The sequence below is a fragment of the Piliocolobus tephrosceles genome, chromosome 21 (genome assembly GCF_002776525.5).
Source record: "Piliocolobus tephrosceles isolate RC106 chromosome 21, ASM277652v3, whole genome shotgun sequence".
In the NCBI taxonomy this organism is placed as follows: Eukaryota; Metazoa; Chordata; class Mammalia; order Primates; family Cercopithecidae; genus Piliocolobus; species Piliocolobus tephrosceles.
The window spans coordinates 31,035,776-31,046,913 of record NC_045454.1 but is presented as its reverse complement, the minus strand read 5'-3'; the positions used below and the strand labels follow the sequence as shown (position 1 = coordinate 31,046,913).

At 38.6% G+C, this 11,138-nt stretch overlaps 1 protein-coding gene across 2 annotated transcripts in view; it reads left to right on the top strand.

Annotated features, from left to right (window-relative positions):
• LOC111524832 (zinc finger protein 729-like) overlaps nucleotides 1-1,314 on the top strand; it is a 14,777-nt gene extending 13,463 nt beyond the window's left edge. For both annotated transcript variants that reach the window (XM_031934903.1, XM_031934902.1), the window contains one exon: nucleotides 34-1,314. In XM_031934903.1, coding sequence (XP_031790763.1) covers nucleotides 34-1,314 — 1,281 coding nt within the window. The remainder of the gene's footprint in view (nucleotides 1-33) is intronic.
• The last annotated feature ends 9,824 nt before the right edge of the window (nucleotides 1,315-11,138 follow it).

Below are 11,138 nucleotides of genomic sequence, written 5' to 3'. Positions count from 1 at the left end.
TTTAAGCATTTCTCAGCCCTTAGAAAACATAAGGTAATTCATACTAGGGAGAAATTGTACAAATGTGAAGAATGTGGCAAAGCTTTTAACAATTTCTGCACCCTTATGAAACATAAGATCATTCATACTGGGGAAAAACCCTACAAATGTGAAGAATGTGGTAAAGCTTTTAAGTGGTTGTCAAAACTTACTGTACATAAGGTAATTCATACTGGAGAGAAACCCTGCAAATGTGAAGAATGTGGCAAAACTTTTAAGCATTTCTCAGCCCTTAGAAAACATAAGGTAATTCATACTGGAAAGAAACCCTGCAAATGTGAAGAATGTGGCAAAGCTTTTAGCCAGTCCTCAACCCTTAGAAAACATGAGATAATTCATAGTGGAGAGAAACCCTACAAATGTGAAGAATGTGGTAAAGCTTTTAAGTGGTTTTCAAAACTTACTGTACATAAGGTAATTCACACTGGAGAGAAACCCTGCAAATGTGAAGAATGTGGCAAAGCTTTTAAGCATTTCTCAGCCCTTAGAAAACATAAGATAATTCATACTGGAAAGAAACCCTACAAATGTGAAGAATGTGGCAAAGCTTTTAACAATTCCTCAACCCTTATGAAACATAAGATGATTCATACTGGGAAGAAACCATACAAATGTGAAGAATGTGGCAAAGCTTTTAAGCAATCCTCACACCTTATGAGACATAAAGTAATTCATACTGGGGAGAAACCCTACAAATGTGAAGAATGTGGCAAAGATTTTAACAATCCCTCCACCCTTAAGAAACATAAACTAATTCATACTAGGGAGAAATTGTACAAATGTGAAGAATGTGGCAAAGCTTTTAACAATTCCTCAACCCTTATGAAACATAAGATAATTCATACTGGGGAGAAACCCTACAAATGTGAAGAATGTGGCAAAACTTTTAACAATTTCTCAACCCTTAGGAAACACAAGAGAATTCATACTGGGGAGAAACCCTACAAATGTGAAGAATGTGGCAAAGCTTTTAACAATTTCTCAACCCTTACTAAACATGAGATAATTCATTCTGTAGAGAAACCCTACAAATGTGAAGAATATGGCAAAGCATTTAACCAGTGGTCACACCTTACTAGACACAAAACAATTCATACTGGAGAGAAACCCTACAAAGGTGAAGAAAGTACCAAAGCTTTTAAGGAATCCTCACCCCTTATTAGGCAAATTAATACTAGAGAGAAACCCTACAAATGTGAAGAATGTGGCAAAGCTTTTAACCATCCTTCAACCCTTACTAAACATAAGATAATTCATACTGGGGAGAAACCCTAAAAATGTGAATAATGTGGCAGAGCTTTCAACCATTTTACAAACCTTAATACACATAAGATAATTTATACTAGAGAAGACCCTGCATGTGTGAAGAATGTGGCAAAACTTAACCAGTCCTCAAGCCTTACTAGACATAAAACAATTCATACTGGAGAGAAACCCTACAAATGTAAAGAATGTGGCAAAACTTTTTTTTATACTTTAAGTTCTAGGGTACATGTGCACAACATGCAGGTTTGTTACAAAGGTATACATGTGCCATGTTGGTTTGCTGCACCTGTCAACTCATCATTTACATTAGGTATTTCTCCTAACGCTATCCCTCCGCAGCCCCCCACCCACTGACAGGCCCCAATGTGTGATATTCCCCGCCGTGTGTCCAAGTGTTCTCATTGTTCAATTTCCACCTATGAGTGAGAACGTGGTGTTTGTTTTTCTGTTTTTATGATAGTTTGCTGAGAATGATGGTTTCTAGCTTCATCCATGTCCATCCAAAGTTCATGAACTTACCCTTTTTTATGGCTGCATTGTATTCCGTGGTGTATGTGGAATGTGGCAAAACTTTTAACCAATCCTCAAAGCTTACTAGACAGAAAACCATTCATACTGGAGAGAAACCCATCAAATATGAAGAATGTGGAAAAGCCTTTAACCAGTCCTCACACCTTAAATACACGTAATTGATACTGGAGGAAAACCCTACAAATGTAATAAATGTGGCATAGCTTCTAACCATTGCTCAGCTTTTACTCAAACTGAGAGAATTCCTAAAGAAGATAAACTCCACAAATGTGAATAATATGGCAAAGCTTTTAACCGGTCCTCAAATCTTACCAAACGTAAGATAATTCATATGGAAGAAGAACCCTTCAAATGTGAGGAATGTGGCAAAGCTTTTAGTCCTCAAATCTTACTGAACATAAGATAATTCATACTAGAGACAAACACTGCAAATGTGAAGAATGGGCAAAGCTTTTAACCATTTCTCAAACCTTACTCAATTTATACTGGAGAGGAATGCCACAGATGCAAAGAATTTGGCAAAACTTTTAAGTGTTTCTCAAAACTTACTGAACACAAAATAATTCATACTAGAGAGATACTTTACAAATGTGAAGAATGTGGCAAAACTTCTAACGGGTTCTCAAATCTTACTGAATATAAGATAATTTATATTAGAAACCCTACAAATGTGAAGAACGTGGCAAAGCTTTTAACTGGTCCTTAAACCTTACTGAACTTAAGATAATTAATACTAAAGAGAAAACCTACAAATATAAAAAATGCGACAAAGCTTTTAACTGGTTTTCAGACCTTACTGAACATAAGATAGTTTATACTGAAGACAAACTCTATAAATGTGAAGAATGTGACAATGCTTTTAATCAATTCTCAAACTTTACTAGACACCAGGAAGTTCATACCGGAGAAAAACCCTACAAATGTGAAGAAAGTGGGAACACTTAGCCAGTCCTCAACTCTTACTAAACAAGATAATTCAATGGGAGAGAAACCCTACAAATGTGAAATGAATAATGTTATAACCATTCTTCAATTCTTAATAAACAATTTATACTGTAGAGAAACCCTGCAAATGTGAAGAATGTTGCAAAGCTTTTAACAGGTCCTCGAACCTTACTGAACATAAGATAATTCATAATGGAAACTAGCCCTACAAATGTGAAGAACGTGGCAAAACCTGTAACGATTTCTCACACTTTTCCACACATAAGATAATTCATACTGAAGAAAAACCCTACAAATGTGAAGAATGTAACAAAGTCTTTAACTGGTCTTCAACTCTTACTAAGCATAAGATAATTCATACAGAAGATACGTTTTATAAATATGAAGAATGTGACAAAAGCTTTAAAAACATTTCAACCCTTATTACACGTGAGATAATTTATGCTGCAGAGAAGTTCTACAAATGTGAAGAACGTGACAAAGTTTTTAATAATTTTCAAATCATACTAGAGATAAACTACAAATCCAAAAGACATGACAGTGCTCTTGAGAACACCTTAAACTTCTCTAAACATAAACCATAGTGTCAAGAAACCCTAGACGTGAGTAATGTCACAAAGCCTTTAAATGGTAGTCACATTTGATTGCAAGATAATTTATACTGGAGAAAACTCCTTAATGGAGAATGTGGCAAAACATTTAGCCAGTACACCTTATCACATAGGAAAGCATTTATACTTGAAAAAAATGTACACCTATAAAGAATGTGGAAAAGCCATTAATATCTGCTCACATCTTCACAGTTTATACTTAATAAAAACATTAAAAATGCAATTACTGTCAGAATATCTTTTAGAAAATATATGTCTTAGTATTTCTTTTGAGGACAAACATTACAAATATAAAGAGGGTTGTAGTACTATATTTGTATCACAGATCTAAATATTGTGCATGTTTTGTACTACAGAAAAACCCTAAAGTTGCACAAACTTTGTTCGATATCAGGGAATTTATATTGGAGGAAAAACCCTGCAAATGTAATAAATTTGGAAAAAAATTTATAAACTACAGCTTAGAAAATATCAGAGTATGCTAAGATATATACTTTTTGTAGATGCAGTAAATATGAAAAATATTTAATCCAAAATTAACTATGTAAATATCAGAGAATTCACAGTAGAAATAAGGCATTGGCACTTCAGATGTTACACTAAATCAGTGTGTTGAGTATAAAAAATATCAAACTAAAATTGTTAGATAAGTTGTTTGCATATAACTTTAAAAAGTGATGGTTTTCTGGAGAATTATAAATATATTTGAAGTATACTTTTTATATATTTCAATTATCAAAAAACTTTTAACATTGTAATACTGAAAAAAATTACTCTTTGAAAAGCAAATGAGGATGTAATTCAACTCAAATTCTTCATCTTCATTCCTATTTACATGTGAAAGCATGTGATCAATTTTTGCTGCATCAGAGATATGAGATTCTTTTTTATTAGGTGGGCATTATTTATGACCTTTTTCTTAAAAGAGAAAGGATATTAAAATATAAAATGCATGATAAAAATCTAAGTGGAGAGGCTTTTTCTGGTTAACTTACAATATTGAGTGATGTATGAGGTAGATGTTCTGAGTAATAAATTCTTGTGCGTTATAGTGAAAAAAACTTTGAAATTTTAGTTAAAATTAAATTAGTAGTATATTATTTAAATTGTGCTTTTATGCAATGTAGTACATTCATAATTTTTTATATTATATGTGAACTTAATTTTTTTAAAACATTTTTTGACATGTTAAGTCTATTGTACATTCAATGAAGTGTTATTATGCCACTCACTTTGACCTATTCTACCTTACTCAAGGGTGTAGTTAAGAAATGGTCACAGTTTACTATTTGGTAACAGTGGCATAACATCTATAGTCATCTCTTTTTTCAGTGTATTTAACTTGCACATAAGTTAAAGAATATTGTTCTCATAGGTTAATTTTTATAGTTTTAATCTTATTTAAACCTTTTTCTTTTTGCCTTGACAAACTTGAACTTTTTCTTAACTTTGGTGGATACATAGTGTATATATATATTTCTGCCATATATGGCATATTTTTGATACCAGGATAAAATATGTAATGATCACATCAGGGTAAATGAGAGATTCCCCGTCTTCAACATTTATTCTTTGAATTACAAGCAATCCAAATCTACACTTTTAATTATTTTGCAATGTACATTTAAATTGTTTTTTATTATAAGGTCATTTTTGTGGTCATAATAAAAATCATACAGGAATGTAAATAAAAATGTGTTACATATTTTTCTTTGAACATGTGGCCACTATGCCTGCAAACAGATACATATAGACTTTTAGTTTTGATTTACATATGGTTAAATATACACATATATCACTCTAAAGGTATTTAGGTGCAAGAAAATTATGAAGTAGGTGTGTTTGTGTAATTCTGAGTTTATACCTATTTTCAGAAAATGAAAGTATTAGAACAAAACAAATTATTATAATAAAGTGACTAATTTACTAGAAAACCAAAAACCTCAAAAATGTGGAAAGCAAATCTATACTCTCTGGTTTGTATTGAATTCATCATTGTAAAATCTTACATCTTATGGTTAAGAATCTCCCCTTGAAATTCTTTGGTTTTACTTGGCTGGTACTCATGCCAGACTCATACTTTTCTTTTTTCATATTTTTTTTTTGTTTTATAATTTATGAAGTATACATTATGTCATGGATTGTAAGAATAATTTTTATGAAATTTAGTAGTGTACACAAAACGATCTTTAGATGTAATTCCACAATTAGTGTATTAAGTTATATTTTTTTTAGTTAGAAGATTCCATTTGTTTCTTTTACTTGGAGAACCCCATATAAGCTCACTTTTACTGATATATTGTTCCTCTGCATTTTTAAAATTGTCATAAGTTAATTTATTTATTTACTGAGCAAATTTGTTCAGGTACGTACTAGGGAGGCTTCCATAAGTCAAGAGGATGTTTTTGTGTATAAATGCAGCAAGCAAATATGGCAGTGCTTGCTGTGTAGCAGATGCTTCGTGATAAGCCATAAGTATTCCTTCTGGAGTTAGTTTGTAACTTTAAGTCAGAATGGAAAATATGAATGGAGAAGAAATTACATTGATTCCTCATGTTGAGAGGACATTTTTATTTCCAGGATGCAAAGCTCACTCTTGCTGAATTTAAAGAGATATTCTGCTTCTTTATTTTTTAATTATCTTCAGTTTTGTTTGTCTTATATTCATTTCAAGGATGTATGCATCACAACTTTTCTCCTTTTTCTGTGTTACAGCTACAGTTTTCTCACTTGTCTTCCTACCATGTTATTTTACATGGTACTTTGTAGGTTCTGATGAAAAAGTTGGTGGGTTTTTGGTTTTTTTGAGACAGAATCTCGCTCTGTCACTCAGGCAGGAGTGCAGTGGCATGATCTCAGCTCACTGCAAGCTCCACCTCCCGGGTTTACGCCATTCTCCTGCCTCAGCCTCCTGAGTAGCTGGGACTACAGGCGCCCGCCACCTCGCCCGGCTAGTTTTTTGTATTTGTAGTAGAGACGGGGTTCACCGTGTTAGCCAGGATGGTCTCGATCTCCTGACCTCGTGATCTGCCTGTCTCAGCCTCCCAAAGTGCTGGGATTACAGGCTTGAGCCACCGCGCCCGGCCTGGGCTCTTTCTACAAGAGGCATTTATTTTACCTATCTCTCCCTATGATCCAGGTGATGTGACTCTTTTCTCCAGCCTGGTCTCAGTCTACAGGAAAAATCGTGACATATCTCTGAGACTAGCTGCTAGCTGATGTGACTTTTCTCTTTTTCCTAGCTTCTGCCCACCAGGGAGATTGTAACATGTCCCTTGTCCCAGCACTATGTTGATGTTACTCTTTTGCCTTCACACTGCAATCACAAGACATTGTGACATATTTCTGGGCCCAGCGCCAAGGTGATGTGAGTCTCCTGCCTGGATCTTGCCCACAAGGAGTATTTTGGCATATCTTTGGACCCATCAACTCATTGATGAGACCTTCTCTCCCATGAGCTTTGCCCTGGACCATCTGCACAAAATAGAGAGTGATTCATCATTGAGCCCAGCACACAGATAATGTGACTCTCCTGCCAATTCCCTGCCCTCAGAAATTATTGTGACATATTCCTGGAGAAGGAACCAGATGATATGATTCTCCTGTTTTCTCCTTACCCACAAGTAGGATTGTGACATATATCTTTGCTCAGTTTACAGGTGTGACGATGACTTTTATACCTCAAACCAGCCAATATGGGTAACATTGTGGGTCTTCACTTTGTTCTAAGGTAATAGAGGGTTACCACTTGGTTGTGTATCATATAAAGACCCTGGGTGGTACAGAGAGTCAACACAAAGCCCGGCACAGAGGTGAAATTGTGTTTTACATACACACACCCTGGCAACCATTTCATTAATCACATTCATACATGGACAAAGCCCACTGGTGAAGTTTTAAAACACACAGGAATGTAGCTTACAATTGGAATTATGACTCACATATGTGAAGATTTGGCCACACTTGGAATGGCAACTCATTTCTAAATCCACTCATAGGCAGGACTTTCCTATCTGGACCGAGCCAACTGGAGTGATGTTGACTCTCATATCTTGGCTTAGGGTCACAGGTACAATCATTAGTCCATACCAGCATGAATGTCTCAGAGTGAATGGTGACACTAATGCACACCGTATAATGCCATCAGTTGGTACAGAGAATGTGTTCACAGAGCCCAGCAGACAGGTGGGATTGTGACCCTCATGAAAACCCAGCTGAAAGTAAAGATGGCCAAGTAAAGATGTAAGTCATACATACATCAACACAGTGCACTGTTGAGGTTCTAAATCTCACACCCAGAGGCAGTCAGATTTATTTTTTAAAGGCTCTTGTACATAAACATGGTCCATAGGTGGGTTGGTGACTCTCAGACCAGGATTCAGCACACCAACAAGGCTGGGACTCCACTAAGTCAACACAATCTGCAATAGGACTTGAGGCTATGATGCATAGATCCGGTTCACTGATGAGATGTGCCTCATGTAGTTGGACGCAACATTCAGGATGTGTTGACTCTCATACCTAAAACTGGGATATGTGCAGGATTGTTAATCTCGTCCCTCGACCTACCTGCAGGTGTGACTGACATACCATGTGCCCAGCACGCAGCATGATTTCAAATCTCCCACCTGGGCCCAGCTCACAGATGAAATTGTGACATATCACTGGACCCAGAACGTAGGTGATGTTATTCTGTTCTTCTGCCTTGGCCCTGCCTACATGGAGCATTGTCACATGTTTCTAGGCCGCTCATTCAGCACTCAGGTTATATATATCTTCCGCCTCTGCCCAGTCCGTGTGGGTCATTGTGACATCCTTTTGGGGCTGACATCCATGTTATGTAAGCCTCCTGCCGGGGGCCTGCCTGTAGGGAGCATTTTGACAAATCTATGTGCCAATTGCACAGGTGATATGAACCTTTTCTACTGCCTGGTTTCTGCTCACAGGGAAGATTATGTCCTGTCAGTAGGCCAACAGGTCATTGGTGTAACTCTTTTTCTCAGGTTCTGCCCACAGGGGAGATTGTGACATATTGCTGGGCTCAGCACCACGGTGATTTGAGTCTCCTGCCTGGACCCTGCCTTGTAGGAGCATTGTGACATAGCTCTGAGCCAATCACCTAGTTAATGTGACTTTCCTCTTCTCTTACCTGAACTGTGCCCATAGGATAGATTGTAGCATATCTCTAGGACCAGCACCTAGGTGACGTGTCTCTCCTCTCTTGCCTGGCCATGCCCACAGAAGGCAGTTACTTAAGACTGGGCCCAGCACACAGGTGACAGGGGTCTTGGAGACATATCTTTCAGCCCATCACCTGGATGATGTGACTCTTCTTTTCTTCACAGGGCCTGTCCACATGAGGAATGCAACATATTGCTGGGCCCGGCATCTATGTGATACATCACTCCTCTTGTGCCTTGTCTCTTTCAACTGGAGTGATTGTGACAGGAAGCTGGGCCCAGCCACTAAGTTATGTGACTCTTCTTTTCCTTCTGAGCCCTCCCCACAGGGGGCATTGCAACATATTTTTGAGACCCTTGCCTAGGTGGTGTGACTTTCATGTGTGAGCCATCCACTCAGTTGGTATTGTGACACATTTTTGTACACATCACTGAGGTGATGTGACTCTCCTCTACTGCTTGGGCTCTGTCCAAGGAGGTGTTGTGATATATCACTGGGTCCAGCACCTAGGTTATTCGACTTCCCTCTACTGCCTGGGCCCTGCATACATTGTGTATCGTGACATATGGCTGTGTCCGAAACATAGGGGATGCAACTCTCCTCCATTGGCTTTCTTCATAGAGGTATTAGAAAAGATGAGTAAAAGAGAATAAAATTTCTTATTATTTGTCTAGGTGTTTTGACTCTTCTTTTGTGCCTGAGCACTGCACACAGCTGAGACTGTGACGGTGATATGCACACCCACCCAGCAGTAACACAGCCCACTGTTGAGGTTCTGAATCTCACACCCAAAGCCAGTCAAAAGTAGTGAATTGACTCTCACAGGTAGATTTGGTTCCCATTTGGGTTTCTGACTCTCCAACCAACATTCAGCAAACCTGTGAGGCTGTCACTCTACTAAGAAGGCAGTCCACAGGACAGATTGATGCTGTCATGCATGGATCCAGTACACCATTGAGATCGTGACTCATGTACTTATACCCAACATGACATTTCACTGGGCCCAGCACCAGACCGATGTCACTCCTCTATTATCCAGGTTCTGACTGCAGAGAAGATTGTGAAATATTGCTGGGCCTTTCACCTAGTTGATGCGACTGTCTTACCTGTGCTCTTTCGTCAAGGGATATGGTGACATATTACTCGACCCAGCACCTAGTTGATGTGACTCGTTTCTGCTCCTAAGACTCACAATCCTAAAAAAGAATTGTGTTGTACTGTTGGGCTTAGCACCAAGGTGACAATACTGTTGCTGTGTCTGCATATCGAAGTCATAATCTCACCTGTGTGCTGTCCCCTGTAGTAGAACTCTGTACCGCCAGGATGCATTATACAATATGCCTAAGTTTCATAATCTGCCATAATTTTCATACAGGTAGGAGACTCAGGACCCTACCAGTTTCCTTAATCCTAGCTATAAGGGTCAACATGTATTTTATTGGCTGGGTCTAGTTATAAGAGTCATCACTGTGCCTGTGAGCTAATATCACACCTGTGGCTGGATCTACATATGACAGTCAAAATTCCAACTGTGGACTGTGTCCATGTACAAGATGCAGGACCTTACTAGAGGTCTCTGTCCATGTGTGAGGGTGACAGTCATAACTGTTGACTGGATGAGCATACAAGAGTCACAGTCTCATCTGTGTGCTGGGTGCACTTAATATGTCAAAATGCCACTTGTAGAAAAGAAGCTAAGAAAGCCACATATTTTAAGTGCTGAGCTAAAGATATGTTACAATATTCCGCTGTGGGCAGGGCCCAGGAAGGAGAGTTAAATTATCTGCATGCTGTGACCAGTGATATGTCACAATGCCTTCTATGAGCATGGCCCAGGCAGGAATTTCACATTATCTTTGTGCTGGCTCAAAGATATGTTTCAGTCCCCCCCCCCATTGGCATGGCTTAGAGAGAACAGAAGAGTCACAGCACCTAAATTATGGCCACAGAGATAAATCACAATACCTCCTGTGGGCGGGGCCTAGGATAGAAGATTACATTACCTGCATCTGGGCTTGCTAAAATAATTCAGCCTCTTGTTGCCATGACCCAAGCAGAAGAGAAGAATCATATCACCTAAGTACTTGGGCCTGTGGTATGTCACAGTCCATTTTCAAGGGGCAGAATGCAGGCAAAAGAAAAAAGTCACATCACCTAGGTAATGAGTTCAGAGGTATGTCACAATACCTACTGTGGGCAGGGCCCAGGCAGTACAGTCGCATCACTGAGGTGCTGGGCTCAGCGATATCTCACAAAGGCTCTGTGGGTAGGGCCCAGGCTAATGATAAGAGTCAGAAGACCCAAGTGCTAGGCCCAGTAATATTTCACAACACCCTCTGTGGGCAGGGTTCAAGCAAGAGTCACATCACCTAGGTGCTTGACCCAGGTATATGTCACAATCTCCCCTGAGGGCTGTGCCCAGGCAGGAAAGTAAAATCACTCAGGTGTTACACAAAAGTATATGTCACAATCACACTTGTGGGAAGGTCCAGGGATAAGACTCACAATTCTACATATGTTCCAGCTTCAGGTGGGAAAGTCAACACCTCCCGTGAGTTGCATCCA